General features: G+C 49.2%; 1 protein-coding gene across 1 annotated transcript; it reads left to right on the top strand.

Moving 5' to 3' along the window:
* The first annotated feature begins 7,495 nt into the window (after positions 1 to 7,495).
* On the top strand, positions 7,496 to 16,539 carry ZP1 (zona pellucida glycoprotein 1). Its single transcript, XM_043973542.1, has 12 exons — positions 7,496 to 7,664; positions 8,071 to 8,195; positions 8,838 to 9,171; positions 9,324 to 9,383; positions 10,144 to 10,331; positions 10,428 to 10,525; positions 13,859 to 13,986; positions 14,087 to 14,276; positions 14,363 to 14,510; positions 15,707 to 15,788; positions 15,972 to 16,091; positions 16,343 to 16,539. Exons 1-12 carry the CDS (start codon positions 7,496 to 7,498, stop codon positions 16,537 to 16,539), a joined length of 1,839 nt encoding a protein of 612 aa, XP_043829477.1.
* Positions 16,540 to 17,825: the final 1,286 nt, after the last annotated feature.

Raw genomic sequence — 17,825 nt, 5'->3', positions numbered from 1 at the left:
AGCTTGGGGGCTTGGCCACCTTCTCCCTCCTGGGTGAAACACTGGCCCTTCACCCTCTTCAGTGTCCTCATCTCCAGCCCTGCAATGGTCTACGTGGCTTTCTCCCAGGATTCCCCCCAGCCTCCTCAATGGCAGAAGTATCGCATGAGAAACTTTTAGGATGTGAAGACGCCGAAAGAAGACGTGTCTCCAAACAAAGTCCCTCTGTTTGTTTGTCCATGACCCCCTCCCTCTAACACTCCCACAGAGCTTCCTGGTCCATTAGCACGTACGCCCAGTTGTGCGGCTCAGGAATCCGGAGTGACTACTGTATCTGGATGTGCTTCTCATCCTGGGGCACAATATGATCAGTTATTCTGGGATCTGGGAGGGAGCCTAAGCAAAAGCTGAGGCCCAGAGTAGGATTCATAAAACCACAGGGACCATGAGGATCCAGGGCCACAAAAGAGGAAATGTCAGAGCTGGGAGGCCCTGTTCTCACTTAACTCCCCGGGTGACCCTGGGTAGGGAGGGCACCGTCTCTCACTGGGCCTCAGTTTACTTCACCATAAAATGATAAGATGATCTCTAAGGACCCTTGTAGCCCCAAATCTGCACCTCCAGGATCCTGTCAGAGCCTAGGCGAGAAGAGGAAACGAGACCGAGGCATGACGAGATCCAGCTAGCAGACATATATTTAGAAATCACATATATTTTGTTCCCAAACAATTTTTTTTACACTGAAAATACAAACAAAACAGTTCGAAACCTCAGGTATGGGTGGAAATCCTTTTGGCTACACAGTCTTAAACTAAACTTTGCTTCTGTGAAATGTGCCTCTTGTCACTGGTGTGAGACAGAGGAGCTCTCTGCTCCCTCTCAGTCTAAGGTAGAGAAATGGATTTTAGGTGCTTGACTTTCAAAGGATCACAGAGGTTCAGGGCTAGAAGGGACCTCAAAGACCACAGAATGATTAGAATGGGATGAGAAATTAGCATCGTCTAGCCCAGCCCATTCCTCATCAAGAATTTTTACATCATTTCCCACAATCGGTCATGCAAGCTCTGCACGAAGATGGCCAACAAAGGGGGATCCCCACCCATCCACTCTGAGCCAGCTTGAATCAGGAATGTGCTGGCAAATGTTCAACAACCAGTCCTCTGGGAAAGAAAGGCCCGGCACACTTTGGTGTGTTTGCTCTGCATCAATAACATTTTCCCATCACTTTCTAAAGTCCAAACAACCAACAAAATGATAAATCAAGATCTGATTTGTAGCACTGGCCAATTTCCAAAGTGTAAATATTCAGACTAAAAACTTAACAATTCAAGATGACTCCAGCCCACCCCAAATGTTCATTCTTACCAGTGAACTTTGATGTTTCTTTGCAATTTTCATCCGTTCTTCCTATTTCTACTCAGAAAGAGCAGACCAAGTCAGATGCCTCTTACCCTAAGGCAGCGCTTCAGATATGATATTTGAAGGCCACCATCATTGTCATCTCCTTCCTAGGCTAAACACCTCCAGCATTTTCAATGCATTTGCCTGAGCCTTAGTGAGGCAGTGACATCCAGGGGAAAGAGAGGGGATCCCAGCTGTGTAACCTTAGCAACCTCTGGGGGCCTCAGTCACCTCATCTGTAAAATGAGAGGGTTGGACTAGATGGCTTCTGGGGTCCCCTCCAGCTCTAAGTGTATGATCTCATAGGTCTCCAGCCCTCTCAGTGTACTAGACATGTTCCAGCTCACTGGTAATGATAAGAATACTTATAATAGCTAACACTTACTACGTGCAGGCAATTGTGCTAAGAGCTTTACAATTATTTTCTCATTGGATCCTCACAGCAACCATGGGAGGTAGGTACTGTTATTATCCTTGTTTTAAAGATGGGGAAACTGAGGCAAACAGAGGCAAAGTGCCTTACCCAGGGTCACACAGCTAGTAGGTATCTACAGCTGGATTTGAACTCAGGGCTTCCTGACACCAAGTCGCTGTATTGGCTGCACCACCTAGCTGCCTCAGTGTTCTAAGATAAAATGTGGTGTCTAGACATGAACAAAAGGCAGATGTGGTCTGAACAAGAGTTAATGGAGGGGACGATGTCCTTCATTTTCTAGACACTATGTTTCTCTTTAGTTCATGGAACCCTGGGCTGGAGGGGACCCAAACCTTCCTTTTACCTCGAGGGGTAGGGGGGGTGGGGGGGCAGCCTGTGTGACTTACCCAAGGACACCCAGCTAGAAGCTGGAACTCTAGCACAGACCCTCTAATTCCTTTGGCCATGTTTTCTGCCCCCACTATCAAGCTTTGAGCTGCCAGGTGCTACTGTTGACTCACATTATCAGCCTATGAAGTCAGCCCTGGATGGACCCAACTGTTGATTGCTCTCTGCCCATTGAATGGGTGCTGGGTGAGGCTCCTGGACAGTATCCTGTGTGTGGAGTGTGAGAGCCAGAGAGAAGCCGTGGCAGGGGAAGAGGCAAACCCCTTTGTGCTTCTTAGCTCCGTGTCCAGTGTTTGTTTGACTGGCTTCACCTAAAGATTCTGAGAAGTGACCCAAAATTGTGGTTTTAGGAACCCCAGGGAAGTCTCCTCCTCGAAGCAGCTAGGCGGTGCAGGAGATAGAGCTCGAGTTCATTGTCAGACACTTACTAGCTCTGACTCTGGCCAAGGCACTTAACTGCCTCGGTTTCTTCAAATGTCAAATGGGGATAATAATAGCACCTACCTCCCAGGGTTGCTCTGAGGGGGAAAAAAAGAAATATTTGTAAAGTGCTTCACAAACCTTAAAGAAGCCATTATTGTTTTTAAGGTGCTCCTGCCTTTTCCCCAAATATCCTTCACCACCACACAAGATTTAGTGAAACAGGTATTAGCCTTAAAATTAGGGGATTCACATATGACTCTGACATATTAACTGACTGCCTGATATTAGTTGTCTCTCCCAACTCCAGCAATCTCTACTAAGTTTCCTTCCATCTCTAACATTCTCTGTTCTACCTTCCCTCTCGGCACCAAACATCAGCAGTGAAGGGTTTGTAGAAGACCTGCCAAAGGAAGCTGAGCAGAGACAGTGAAGATCAGGTCAAATGAGGTCTAAGGACATGAGTGAAAGGAAGTAGGGACAGTCCCTGTTCATTTGGACCGAGTGACCTCCTAGGCAGCCTCCCGCACTGAGACTCTGTGAGAAGAGCCCATTTGTTGTTTTTTCTTTTTGTTTTGTTTTTGTTTTTTTGTTTGTTTGTTTGGTGAAGTGATTGGGGTCAAGTGACTTGCCCAGGGTCACACAGCTAGTAAGTGTTAAGATTTGAACCCAGGTTCTCCTGATTCCAGGGCCGGTGCTTTATCCACTGTGCCACCTAGCTGCCCTTTTGTTTTGTTTTATTGGGGTTTTTTGGTGGGGCAATGGGGGTTAAGTGACTTACCCAGGGTCACACAGCTAGTAAATGTCAAATGTCTGAGGCCAGATTTGAACTCAGGTCCTCCTGACTCCAGGGCCAGTACTCTATCCACTGCACCACCTAGCTGTCCCAAGAAGAGCCCATTTATGAGCAAGATGATACCACCAGTGCTCATGATCCAGGAATCTCACTCCTGGGGATGTGCCAAGAAAGAGAAGTAAAAGTCCAGTATATACTGAAATATTCCTAGCAGCCCTCTGTGGGATAACAGAGAATGGGTAGCCCATTGATGGGGAATGACTGGGACTCTGACATATGAATGGAATGGAATATTGCACTGTAAGAAATGATAAATAGGAGGAGTTCAGGGAAGCAAGGTATGGTTTGTGTTAACTGTTAGGAATAGGGACTGGGGCTTACAATTTCACTGATATAAGGGGGAGGAAACTCCCTTCACCCATGCAGGTCTGCATCTTCTCATCTTAAGGACTTGCTTTGAGCCCTGGGTGGGTAAGTGACTTTTTCAAGGTCATATGGTCAATATTTCTGAGAGGCAGTTCTTGAAGTCAGGTCTTCCTGGCTTTGAGGTCAGCTCTCTTCCCACTAGGCCAGGCTGTCTTGATACAGAGTGAGAGAAACAGACACAAGAAGAACATCACACTCAATGATTATAACAATGTAAACGAAAAGATTACTAAAAAAAAAAAAGGTTGAACTCAGAATAACTGGGAGAAAAAAAAACAAAGAAGATTCCAGAAAAGAATTGACATCTCCTCCTTCGCATCAGAGGTAGGGGACTACCAGGAAGGAATATTGTATACAGAAGTTTCTATTGTATATATACATAGGCATTTGAGAGTTTTGCTTATTTTTTCTTAATTTTGCTTTCTTTTTTACTTTGTCACAAGATCCAATGTGAAGATGGAGTGGGAAATGTTTGTTACAAAAGACATCACTATAATTAATTGGAAAAATGAAATTATTGAAATTTATGATATACAAAAACTGTTAATATCATTATAGTAACTAATTTCCAGGTACCAAAGGGAGAAGTTTGGGGTTGATTTTTGCTTTGTTGCATTATTTTGAACATCCTGCTCTAACCAGTTCCCTTAATAGAGTTGGAGTATTTGCATACCCAAACCACATGCATTCAGTCTATTTCAGCAGAGTGGAAGATGGAGACCCATGGGGACAGAAGACAGGACTTTGTCATATCAGGCCTCAAATATCTTTGGCCTCTGAGGCTAGAAACACTATGGATGAAGAAACAGATGAAGGCTTCCCTTAGACCCTAAGCCAAAGCCAGAAGCTTCCTTCCCTTGGGGCCTGCATTGGGAACTAGACATCAATCCTTTGTGCTTTCTGGGCCCTTCTAAGAATTTGGCCACAGGAGCCCAGGAATGTCCCATTCTCTAGGAAGTGTGGGACTCCTCAGGATGCCTGACCCTGCCCTCCCCCTCCACACACACTCTATTTTCCCTTAGTGATCCATTGCATATGACCTAATCTTCAATGGCTTAATCTTGCCAACCAGATCAAATTCAATTTCCTTTATCCGGTACTCAACACCTTTCACAGACTGGTATCATCCTAACCTTTTAACCTTTCCTCCCCGTACTCTATTTTCCAGACAGATTGGTCTTTCTGCCCCACAAAAAACCCTTTACCCTCACCCCACTCTATTCCTTTGCTCACACTATTCCCTAAACCTAGAACATCCTCTTATTAATGTTCTCCAACCCCTCCCAGCTCTGACATTCATGGGTCCTGGACTGTTGGAGTTTCGTTGGCTCCAGTAGCATATTTATTGGGTGACGGCCTTCAGGGACCCTCCACAGTGATCTCACCATCTCTTTCCTGAGTCATAACAAATATCTGGGAGCCCTTCATCCTCCCAGTACATTTTGGGTCATTGAGGCCTTTCTTGACTGTTGCTATGGGCTCCAGAGTTCTGTCAGCATTGCTTTGTTTGTGTTCAACAGCACAGTCTTCATTACCCAGGAGGCTTCTACTGGGGGTAGGAGTCACTGGAGAGTAGTTGTGATGTTGATAAAAGAGTAGCAACACCCTTTCTTAAAGCTCTTTTCCTGTGCTTGCATCCCTCAGTTAGGCTGGTGGAGGCAGCCTGATGTGGTAGGAAGAATACTGAACTTGGAGACAAGAGAGACCTGGTCTCAAATCTCAGTTTCAGCACTTACAAGATGTAAGATTCTAGGCAATTTACTTCTCCTCTGACACCCACATGGTTGAAATTTGGGGAGTCCAACCTCAGAGTGGCTAGGGCTACAAGTCTGGGTGGGACTGTGGTAGAGAGGGGTTCTCCCCACTGACCACCCCAAGTTCAGGGTGCCCACACCATGGGGTAAGACTGAGTCCAACAGTCTTTAGGACCCTGGTAGAAAAACAGGAGTCACTGAAGAGGGAGGAGGAGAGTTGTGTTGATGCTTCCTCTAGCCTTCCTGACCTTTTGCATCTTCTGAGGAGTAATATACTGCCCTCTCCCAATGTCACCTTGACTGTTTTTAGGGGAACTGAGGACCCTGTTACTTACATTTGTAGAAACCTAGACCCAAGCTAACTTTGGATAAGGGCAAAGCATCTTTGGGGTCAGTGCCCCAAACCAGACCTGGTCTTATTTAGAGTGAGGGTATCCTGGCTCTTCAGCCACAATCTGGTTCCAACCCACTCTTTGGACTTACTTCAAATTATTCCCCTCCCCCATGTCTGCATTCTGGCCAAACTGGACCCATAGCATCTCCCCAGACTCAAAGCTCCATCCCCATCTTTCTGCATTGACACAGGCCAATCACATAGCTCTGGGATGGGGGAAGCTAGGTGTCACGGTGGATAAAGCATGGGCCTTGGATTCAGGAGGACCCGAGTTCAAAGCCAGCTTCAGACACTTGACACTTAGTAGCTGTGTGACCCTGGGCAAGTCACTTAACCCTCATTGCCCCACAAAAAAAGAAAGAAAGAAAGAAAGAGGAAAAAACTCCACTGGGAGATGATGCTTCCTAGAGCAAACCTTTTCTGACCTCCCAGCAGGGGGCGTTCTGTCCTTCCTCAAATTACCTTTAACTCTATCCTTACCCAGCAAGTAGAATGCAAGCTCGTTGAGGGCAGGATGTTTCCACTTTGTCTTTATATCCCTGAACCTAGTGGGTTAGGTGGTTAATGTTTGTTGATTTGGAGAAAAAGACTTCCTAAATTAAAAAAAATGATTTAAGAATTATAAAACTTAAATAACACTACACTATAATTAAGAATAATAGTACAGGGGCAGTGAGGTGGTGCAGGGGATAAAGCACCAACCCTGGATTCAGGAGGGCCTGAGTTCAAATCTGACCTCAGACACTTGACACTTACTAGCTGTGTGAACCTGGGCAAGTCACTTAACCCTCATTGTCCGAAAAAAAAAAGAATAAGTGGTCAGGCCTTTTAATTTTAGAGAATCACAGGATCATAGAGCTAGAAAGTAATTCAGAGGCTGTCTAGTCCAACCCTACCATTTTACAGATGAGAAAACAGGCCCAGAGAGGGGAAGTCACCTACCCCAGGTCACACAGGGAGAGGGGGATAGGAGGTCAGGTCCTGTGACCCTGGGGGTCCAGTGGTGTTTCTTCCCAGGCACGCACAAGGAGCATCAGGCAGATTTGGGGTTGGGTGAGGCTCCAGGATGGAGCTGTATCCATCAGCATGGGCCCACCCTTCACTCTCAGTTCTGTTTCCTGAGCAGTGCCCGTCCCTGCTCCTCATCTGCTCTGCATAGGAAACAAGACACCAAAGGGTCAGTGGTTTTCCCCACTCCCAGGTGTGGGCAAGTCTGAGGCCCTAGAGGCTAGGGACCAGCCTCAGGTGACAGACTGAGATGCCCAGGGAGGAAAAGCAGGCTGGGTTTTCTGCAAGGAGGCCTTATCTCCTCCTTCCCAGGGGAGGTAGTTTTCACACAGCCCCTTTCTAGTGGCAGGTGGGGGCTTCTCCAGGTGTTACCTCTCTCCTCCTGGGCCCAGCCCCCTTTCCCAACACTCCATATAAGCCCCTTCCGCAGCTCTCTCGCTATTGGCAGAAGTGGGCAGGGGACCTTCCTCGAGGCTTGGGACTGGTGCATCATGATGGTCTGGGGAACCTGTTTGGAGTTCCTGCTGCTTGTGGCTGTGGGACTCTGCCTGGGCCAGAGACCCAGAGCCTGGGGCTTGCAGCATAGGCACAAATGTGGCACCTACAGCATGCAGCTGCTGGTCTTCCCCAGGCCTGGTCGAATGATCCGCTTCAAGGTGGTGGGTGAGTGGCTGCTGTTGACCCAGGGGTTCAGTCTCCAGAGAGATGACCCTGGCTGTGGCCCTGGACACACACACACACACACACACACACACACACACACACACACACACACACACACACACACACACACACACACACACACACACATTTAGCCCATATACCTGCATGGGCAGGGCTTGGTCCCTACCCCCACCCCCTACCCAAGTGTAAGCTACTCTAGGGTAGGGGCTGTTTCACTTCTGCCTTTGCCTTCCAAGTACCTGGAACCTCATAGGTGCTTAAAAAGCATGTGGGGCCTTCAGGGTACGTGCCCCTCTAGTGAGGACTGCAGGCCTGTCTTTGGTGGCCAGCCTAAGTATGGTGCCCACAGCTCAGGGTGATGGCTGTGTTGGCCTCTCTTCCCCAGATGAGTTTGGGACCCACTTTGAAGTGACCAACTGCTCCATCTGTCTCCACTGGATCACCTCCGAGCCCCAGGGCCCCGCCATCTTCTCGGCAGATTATCATGGATGTCATGTGATGACAACGAAGGTAGGCTATTGGCAGGGCTGGGGTACGGCCTCGGCCGAGCCAGTCGTGAACCTCTTCTGCTGGTTGGTTATTGAGACCACCTGTCCTGCCTTGCACACCCTGTTCTCCTCAACACTTTAGAGCAGAAAGTTGAGCGTGGAACCTAAGTTTGAGAAAGCAGCTGTGTCACTTGCAAATCACATCTCCCCCTTTTACAGAGATTTTTTTTTTTAGGGCAATGAGGGTTAAGTGACTTGCTCAGGGTCACACAGCTAGTGTCAAGTGTCTGAGGTTGGATTTGAACTCAGGTCCTCCCGAATCCAGGGCCAGTACTTTATCCACTGTGCCACCTAGCTGCCCCTCCCCCTTTTACCAGTGAGGAAGCTGGGGCTCAGGGGTTGGTAGATTCATTGATTTAGAGCTAAAAAGGCCTGACATGACATCTAGCCCACCCCCTCACTTTACAGAGGAGGAAACTGAAGCCTAGCAAAGGGAAGTGACTTGTCTTGGGGAATCCTTGTATGGGTAGTCGGGGAGGAAACATCTGGAGTTGGATTTGAAACCAGGACCTCTGCCTCAAGGGCCCGGTGTTCTTTTCACAGTGAGTGTGAGCGGCCTTCTCACCCAGTCCCAGCCTCTGATCTGTCTCTGTCTCTACCTCAGGATGGGAAATACTACTTGCGAATATTTGTAGAAGAGATATTGGGCACGGAAGTGGATGAATTTCAAGAAGTGACTTTGATCTGCCCCAAACCTGAGCATCCCAAGATCCCAGGCCCTCCTCTTCCTTGGCCCGTCTCACAGCACCCTTCTCCCTCCCCCGCCCAGCTCCATCCTCGTCCTCCTCACCTGTACCCTTTACACCCCGACTTGAGACTAGCGTCTCTGCCACCTGTGGCTGATCACTACCATCGACCTGCCCATCTCCGCCCCACCTGGTCTTCTCCCTCCTCCCTCCCAGTCACTGGAGCACATCGGAGCTTGCCACCTCTCACAGGTGAGTCTGCCTTCCTGCCCTAAGCTCTTTCAACTTCCTGAGGCAGGTTCCGGCCCCTGCATCTCCACTAGACTGCCTGGTGCTAAGGCCGGGCACTCTCCTAGGCCTGGTTAACTGCTTCTTGCTAGCTCACTTCAGACCTTGTGATTTAGGTAACCCCCTGAGCCCGGAACGATGCTGGGTCATCTCCGGCCGCATCCCCTGTGCAGGAGGCGCGAGCTCCGAAGCCTGTCTCCAAGCTGGCTGCTGCTACGACAACGCAGAGACCAAGGTTCCGTGTTACTATGGCAACACAGGTGCACTCACATCCCTAAGCAATCAGCCAGCTTTATTAGACTCTTCCTCAGGGTGAGGCCCTGGGCAGATAGGTGCGGAGAATGATACCACCCCCACTGTCAGTGAGCTTCTAATGATACCAGAGAACACACACACACATATCTCGGAAATGTAAAGTTAGCAAATACAATTGTACATGAGGCATTGGGGGAGGGTGCTAGCAGTTGGGAGGACCTAGAAAAAAAGGATGTTCTAGAGATTGGAAGGAATTGTCTAAAAGACCCACCAGCTCCCAAGGGTTTCTCAGGATGCCAGGCCTTGGTGGGATTAAGTTCCAGGGAAGATCCTGAGGGCTCCTGTCTCGATTCTTCACTCTAAAGGCTGATGAAAATAAGGGGCAGTGGGGCAGCTAGGTGGCGCAGTGGGTAGAGCACTGGCCCTGGAGTCAGGAGGACCTGAGTTCAAATCCAGCCTCAGACACTTCACACTTACTAGCTGTGTGACCCTGGGCAAGTCATTTAACCCCAATTGCCTCTAAAAAAGGGGGGGGCAGAGAAGCTAAAAGCCTTGGGCCAAGGTCCTACAACACTTGAGAACAGAGGGAGGACCAGAGTTCAGCTTCTGAGTACTAGGCTTTCTGTCCCTGGGCATCCCTCTGACACTAACTTGGCCCGGTCATCTGGTCTTCTGTCCCAGCCACCGTCCAGTGTTTCGGAGATGGCCAGTTTGTCCTCGTGGTCTCCCGCAATACCACCTCTGAAAAGCAGGTCAGTCTGGAGAGCCTCAAGCTAGCCTATGCCTCGGGCGGCTGCGCCCCAACCCAGAGGACAGAAAACTTTGTGATCTTCCGCTTTCTAGCCACGCAGTGTGGCACCACCATGCAGGTAAGGGGCCGGGGGGGCCCCCCAGGGGTTACCTGGCTACTGTGTCCCATGATGGGAAAGCACTCATCTAGCTTCTCTCTGCCTCCCCTTCCCCAGCTGGTCAACAACCAGCTCATCTATGAGAACCAGCTGGTAGCGGACGTTGACATCCAGACGGGCCCGGAAGGCGCTATCACTCGGGACGGTACCTTCCTGTGAGTAGAGGAGACGGTGGGTGATGTTTGGGCACTACTCTGTAAGCTTCTGGCCCCTGTTTCCTCATCTGCCCAGTTACAAAGGGGTCAGACTCAGTGACCTGGGTCCTAGAGAAGCCAAGGGCCAGGGAGTGAATTCTGGCCCTCAGAATCCAAGGCCAGTGTCCTTGGCGCTTTCTCGCGGTCAGGGGAGTTGAGAGTATTGGGGGGGGGATGGGGGAGGAGGCTTCCTTTGATATAAAGATAGGTATCTAGGTTTGGTCTGCAGCGTGAGAGCCCTAATGGGGGATTTCAATACCGAGAAACTGTGGTAAAAAGCAAACATCTCCCTCATCTGAAAGTGAGCTGTTGGTTCAGCGCAGCCAATCTCCTTGAGGTTTCAGTAGTGATAAAGAATGTTCTGAGCTGGCCCCGAGGAACAGGAAGCCAAAGGGAGAGATTCTGCCCTGAAACCTTCCAGTATTGGAGAAGACTCCCCTATCCACAGAAAGCCCCCACTCTGGGAGGGGTGAGGGTTAGGGTTGGGCAAGATCTGAAGTCCCCGGAGGCCACAGGAGACTCCCCACCTCCAAGGAGTGTGGGAGCCCCATCTGTCCTCGCGTGGAGCCTTGGGCTCCTCTTTCCAAGAGTGACCTCTGCTTGGGGCTCTAGTGATAAAGGACAGTCCTGGCCCTCAAGGGCCTTAGAGTCTAGCTGAGGGGATGAGCCTGGGAACAGCAGTATAGAGGACAGTGACATTCCAGGAAGCAGCCTGATAGGGCATTATCTCTGGAGTCCAAGGAGCTGGGTTCAAATCCTGCCTCTCTTGCTTACCACCTGTGGGACCTTAGACTAATCCTAACTTCCTGGTACCTCAGTTTCCTCATTTGAAAAATAAGAGATGGACTAGATAGTGGTTTAAGGTCCCTTCCCACCCTAGAGCTGTGAACCTATGGCCAAGCTGTCAACAATACTGCAGAAACCAGAAAAATCCACACCTAAACCCCAATTCCTTTGACATGGTCAATAAATAGTTTTGCTTCTCCTAGAAGACCAAACAGTGATAAATGAACTCACTGGCTCCTTGATGGTCCTAATGGTTAGTATCTTCCCTCCTGTACATGGAAAAGACTTCAACCCATTGGTCTGAAACCCTCTTCTGCCAAGAACAAATCTCACTGGGGCAGCTGGGAGGCTCAGTGGATAGAGCCTGGAGTCGGGAAGACCTGAGTTCAAATGTGACTGTGTGACCTTGGGCAAGTCACTTACCCTCTGTTTCTCACTTCACTCATCTGTGAAATGGGGATGATGATAATATGAGAATTGAATGAGATCACATTTGTAAAGTACTTAAGAGTGCCTGGCCCACAGTGGGTGCTATGCCCCCCAATACTTGAGGATAGCTATTATGTCCATGCCGCCTTACTACTAGCTTATGCAACCCCTATCACCACCAAGTTCATGAAGGCTAGAAATAAGATTGTGACTGTAAATACTTCATAGTTATGTGGCCCTAGGCCTGAGTCCTTTGGGTCCCCCCCCCTTTAAAACAGGGATGACGGCCCCTCCCTTACAGGCATTATGAGAGCAGGCCAATGAGACCTTAAAGCACTATTTATTCTCATCAGGGGGTAATTGGAGGCAGGAATATTCTCGGGCAACATTCCCCAGAGTCATGGAACTGGGACCAGAACTGGGACATTAACTTGGGAGTGAAGACAAGTCTGGTCCGAGAAGGATGGAGAACCAGGAAAAATAGCCTTTGGTGTTCCGTTCCTCCTAACTCTGTGAGGGAAGAAAGGGAGGGCCTAGACCCAGGAGGTCACTGCTGTTGGAGATGTTGGTGAACAAACTTCAGATCTCTGGGTCAGGGGGGTGAACCCAGAGGATTCTCCTGGGCCTGTGAATTTCTCCTTAGACTCGCCACCTAGCCTACAAGTACTAGGGGGATGTATGTGGTAGTGAGCCTGCTCAGAACTTGGAATCCCAGCTCTGATACTTCCCACCTATGAGAACTTGGACAAATACATTCCCCTCTGAGCCTCCAGTTCTTCTCTATTGAACAAACTCCATTCCCTCCTCGTTCCTCTTGGCTTAACTCAAGTTAGCTGGAGAGATTGAATATCATCTCATTGGAGTCTCAACAAATCTGAGAGGTAGGTGCTATCTCCCCCATTTCACAAGTGAGGAAACTGAGGCAAACAAGAAACTTGCAGTAGGGTCTCACATTCAGTGTCTGAGGCCAGACTTGAACTCCAGGTTTATTCTGCTTTGGGGAAAGAATGTAGTGCATTAAAGGCATGCACCAGGAAGTATCGCTGACCCCAGGTCTCATGCCCACCCCAAGTGTACTTGGGGCCTGCTGTCATTTTAGGAGCTATGTGTTGCTTTCTAATGTCTATCAAACCTCCCCTTGTTAACAACACATCAGTCATGGATGAGGTATTTGTCTCGATCAAAGATGTATGTATGCCTCATTCTCTCCCGGTAATCTACCACCTCAGAAGGGAAGTGTGCTTCCTTGCAAGGTAAGAACTGGCCATCTCATTGACTACTAGCTCAAGCTTTCTTTTTTGTGTGTGTGTGTGTGGCAGAAAAATGATGCCATAGATTTGTTTGATGCAGGGTTTCCATAAACATTTTTTTAATTAATAAAGTATTTTTCCTGTTACATGTAAAGATAGTTCTCATCTTTTGTTTATACAAGCTTTACAATTTCAGATTTTTCTCCCTCCTTCCCCTCCCTCCCCCCTCCCCTAGACAGCAGGTAATCTGATATAAGTTTTATATATATATATATACACACACACACATAATAACATTAATCCTATTTCTGCATTAGTCATGTTATAAGAGAAAAAATCGGAGCAATGATGAAAAACCTCAAAATAGAAAAAAACAGCACCAAAACCAAAAGAAATAGTATGGTTCATTCAGCATCTATACTCCACAGTTCTTTTTTTTTTTTTTTCTTGGATTTGGAGATCCTCTTCTATCATGAGTCCCCTGGAACTCTTCTGTACCATTGCATTGGTGAGGAGAATATAGTCCATCACAGTAGGTCAACACTCAATGTTGATGATACTGTGTACAATGTTCTTCTGGTTCTGCTCATCTCACTCATCAGCCCATGCAAGACCCTCCAGGTTTCTCTGAACTCCTCCTGCTCGTCGTTTCTTACTAGCTCAAGCTTTCTACCTTAAAGCAGCATTCTTCTAGCAGATGGCTCACGTCCATCAGCAGCGTCCCAGCTCCTTGGAACAAGAGAATTTAGCTTTGTAAAAAGCATCAGACCGACCCCAGTCTGCATCTTCTGACAACTAACTCAGCCTACACCTTCTCACCCTGCTGCAGCCTCCAAGCTCGCTGCATCTACAATGCCAGCGACTTCTTGCCCCTCCAGATAGAAGTCTTCCTACCACCATCGCCTGCTCCCGTGCTCAGGTCTGGCCCCTTGCATCTTGAGCTTCGAATTGCTAAGGGTAAATAAAGAGACCTCCATCCTGCCATCCCTGGACCCTTTTTTTAACCAGTGTCTATGCCTGAAGGCTCACGGGACATTCCCCCCTCTCCCAAACATAGATCAGAAATACAACTCCTACTACCATGTGGAAGACTTCCCCATTTTCAAGATGCTCCGGGAACCCATGTATGTAGAAGTTCGACTCCTCCGGAGGACAGACCCCAACCTGGTGCTGGTTCTGCATCACTGCTGGGCTGCCCCCAGCACCAATCCCTTCAAGGAACCTCAGTGGCCTCTTCTGTTGGATGGGTGAGTGGCTAGCTGGGGGCCTGGCTCTGTACGGGGCCTGACTTCTCAACAGGTTCCAGCTAAGACCTCACTGATATCTTTTCTAGATGCCCATTTGCTGGAGATGGCTACAAGACCCAGTTAGCCCCCAAGAAGGATACATCAGAGCCCCCTTTCCCAACTCATTATCAGCGTTTCCTTGTAGCCACCTTCACCTTTGTGGACTCAGTCTCCCAGAGGGCTCTCAGTGGACCGGTAAGGATCGTGGCTCAGTTCTGAACTGAGATGAGGAAAGACTGCCTTCGAGGAAGGTAGGGATTGATGAGACAGAACAGCCAGGATCCCTACAATGGGTGGGGGGAGGGGGGGTGGAGAGAGGAAGGGGTGTGAAGACTGCAAAGGCAGGGAGAAGTTGGTTGTGAAGGAATCAAGATGCCTAATGGGAGTCTTAACTCTGTTATAGAAGTAATGGGAGTCACTGGAGTTTACTGAACAGGAAGGGGTGATGTGGTCAGACTTGCACACTTTAGGAACCCTTCTGGCTGCTGTGGGGAGAGATCTGGGGCAGGGGCACCAGGTAGGAGGCCATCACAATAGTCCAGTGAAGAAACAGCAAGGGCCCGGTTTAGGGTGACAGCTGTATGAGTGGGAAGAGGACTGGCAAGAGACACTAGAGAGGAAAAGGGCCAGACTTGGAAGTTCCAGAGTAGTTGGCCTCAAGGACCAGAAGATTCATCATCGGCTGAAGCCCCACAGATGATGCTCCCACCACTGGCATCTGCTGCCCAGGGCCCTGCTAAAGTTCTAGGCCCCTGAACCCCTTACTACCCTTCACTAGAACACGACATTCCCCTAGAGATATAACAGGAACCATTCCTAGGGAGTGTCTGCCACAAACTTGGAATCTGGCTCTTGTAGAGTTGGCTCTCCAATATACCTGAGTGAATAGGCCCACTTGACTCCCTGACCCTAGAATCAGGAGATGCTCCATTAAGGTTTGGTTCCAAGCACTGGGCCTGGAGTCAGGAGGACCCGAGTTCAAATCCAACCTCAGATACTTGACACTTACTAGCTGTGTGACCCTGGGCAAGTCACTTAACCCCAATTGCCTCACACACACACAAAAAAGGTTGGTTCCAAGGAGCCAGAGCACACAAGGGGGAAAGGGTTTGATCTAACCGAGGACTAGGTCCTCACAGGGGTACACATTCAGTAGCAGATGCCATGTTCTCTCTCCAAGAGACAAGACAAAGGGGGGCTGATCCCCTTTCTTGGGCAGCCATCTTTGACTGCTGGCCTCTAGATTCATGTACCAAGAGATGTCTCTGCAGGACCTCTAAACCCTGCTGAGATGAAAGGGGATTGATGCGACTGGTAGTCACCAGTCATGGTGTACGGACTCAAAGATGCCTCCCCCAGCTGCTGTTTCCCCTCTCTCTCCCTTGGTCCAGGTTTACTTCTTCTGTAGCGCCTCTACCTGCTATCCCTCTGAGACAGAGACTTGCAGGGCTGCATGTCACTCGGGTGCTACAAGTAAGTTTTTAGACTTGGGGTCTTGGAAGGGGGAGTTGGCATCTCCTCCTTGGGCATGAGTACTGGATCACTCAGTTCACATGTCGTCCTTCCCCATTTGTATAATGCAAGGGATGCTAACCTAACGATCTCGGAGGCATGTGGCCAGAGAGCCACATCGTGCCTCTGACTTCTCTTTGACAGAGCGGCGGCGCTTCGTAGATGACCACAATTATATGGAGGGAGCCCAAGACATTGTGAGTTCTCCAGGACCAGTGGGATTTGGGGTTCCTAGAGAACGGGAGATGAACTTGCAGAACAAAGGTGTGTGTTGGCCTGGGGCACATGGGGGGGGGTGGTAATGTAGGCGTATATATGTTTCCTTGGTCAAGAATTCCCCGAGGGTTCTGCCTTGGCAATTTCCCCATGACCTCTGTCTATGTTTGATGTAAGTCTTAACACTTGACAACTTCCAGGTTGCTCTTGGTCCCTTGGGCTAAAACCTTAGAACCTCCTGGGTCTTGGTAGTTCTAACTGGGAGTGACTTATGAATGCTATAGCTTCACCCCCCACAGAGCCTGACTGGAAGGAAGGACCTGTCGTCGCACAGCCCAACATCTCGGAGCCCCTCCTCCCCAAAAGATCCTCCTGGAACCTGACCCTGAAACCTTTGCTGTGGGTTACCCTCTCCCTGGTGGTCATCACCATCTTCCTGGTGGTGGCAGCTCTCCTTGGAAGGAGCCAGAAGCTGCAGGAGTGGAGCAGGGAATAGGAGCAAGGCCAATAAACCAGAATATTGATGTTTTGCACCAACAGTGTCTTGTTCTAACTTGTAGCAGGGTTCTTGGGCCTACAGTCGAGCACTGGAGCTGGCAGAGACCCTCCAAGGTCATGTGGTCCAGCCCCCTTATTTGATACGACTTCTAGGGCTGCAGCACATTGCATATTTGTCCAAACCCTCTCTATTTTGTCTTGGCTAGAATAGACCTTTTCCTGAACACCAATTGGGTCTTTCAAAAACAAGCTGCCTCCACTTCCCCTAAAATTCATCTTCTCCAACATCCCCCCGCAAAAGCACTGGAGCTGTTCTAGCCTGAACCAAGGCCTGTCCTAGAGCCATACTTGGGGCGGGCACAAAATTAACTCACAGAAATAGTGCCAATGGGCCAGAAAGGTATCCCTTTCTGCCTACGCAAGCAACAGCTATTGGGGAGTTATTGACTCCACCTGTCTTCTGGGCTTTCAGCTATGGTTGGCCAATGCCTCTAGTTCCTGACTCCCACCAACATCCTCGTGTGTGTGTGTGTGTGTGTGTGTGTGTGTGTGTGTGTGTGTGTGTGTGTGTGTGTGTGTGTGTGTGTGTGTGTGTGTGTGTGTGTGTGTGTACACGCTCATCATCCTTGAGCTCTGCTGCCTTTGACAAGGCCACCGGGTAGATCCAGTGGGGAATTTGTCTGAGGTGCTCCGATGGTGGTCCTCTTGGGTAGGAGGAAAGCACTTTTGTACAATGAAGAATGTGGGCTTCTATGTTTGCGGCCACTGTCCCAGTTCCTTTTCTAGAGACGATTGTTGTTCCTCTTTGTGGCTCTAAATGGATGGTTGGTATGTTATGGTGTCTCAGTTGGCCAGTGGGTTCTAGAGTTCAAAAAGCAGTCCCTTAAACAGGTTGTGGGTACACTGGCGACCCAGAAGGCCTCTCTTATAGGAGTCTTGTACAACACTGGGCAGGGGAGGGGAGGGGAGGGAGGACAGAGCTGCATAAATAGGAGCCAGTAGCCTGGAGTCGGATGTTTGGAAAGCAGGAGCTGATAGGAGGTCAGAAAAGGCTGACTGAGGCGGACTGATCAGCTGGGGCAGGCGGGGACCTCCCTTGCAGTGCATTAAGGAATCCAAGCCGGGAAGCAGCCCTGGTGGGCAATCGGGGTGGAAGCAATGAGCCAAGTCTGGTTGTATGAAAACAATACCAATGGCTTTCTCCATAGCACGTGGGGGCTGGGAGGTACCTGTGAGTCTCTAGTCCAGCCCCTCCCTTTTACTGGAGAGAAACTGAGGCTCAAA

Source organism: Dromiciops gliroides, chromosome 6 (genome assembly GCF_019393635.1).
Source record: "Dromiciops gliroides isolate mDroGli1 chromosome 6, mDroGli1.pri, whole genome shotgun sequence".
In the NCBI taxonomy this organism is placed as follows: Eukaryota; Metazoa; Chordata; class Mammalia; order Microbiotheria; family Microbiotheriidae; genus Dromiciops; species Dromiciops gliroides.
This window is presented reverse-complemented; position numbering and strand designations above follow the sequence as displayed.

What these genes read in the sequence shown, in the direction of transcription:
- ZP1 (XM_043973542.1), top strand. Translation starts at nt 7,496, where the DNA reads ATGGTCTGGGGAACCTGTTTGGAGTTCCTGCTGCTTGTGGCTGTGGGA. An exon ending in GTCATGTGATGACAACGAAG is followed by an intron (nt 8,196 to 8,837) that starts GTAGGCTATTGG and finishes TCTCTACCTCAG; the next exon opens with GATGGGAAATACTACTTGCG. An exon ending in CCGCATCCCCTGTGCAGGAG is followed by an intron (nt 9,384 to 10,143) that starts GCGCGAGCTCCG and finishes CTTCTGTCCCAG; the next exon opens with CCACCGTCCAGTGTTTCGGA.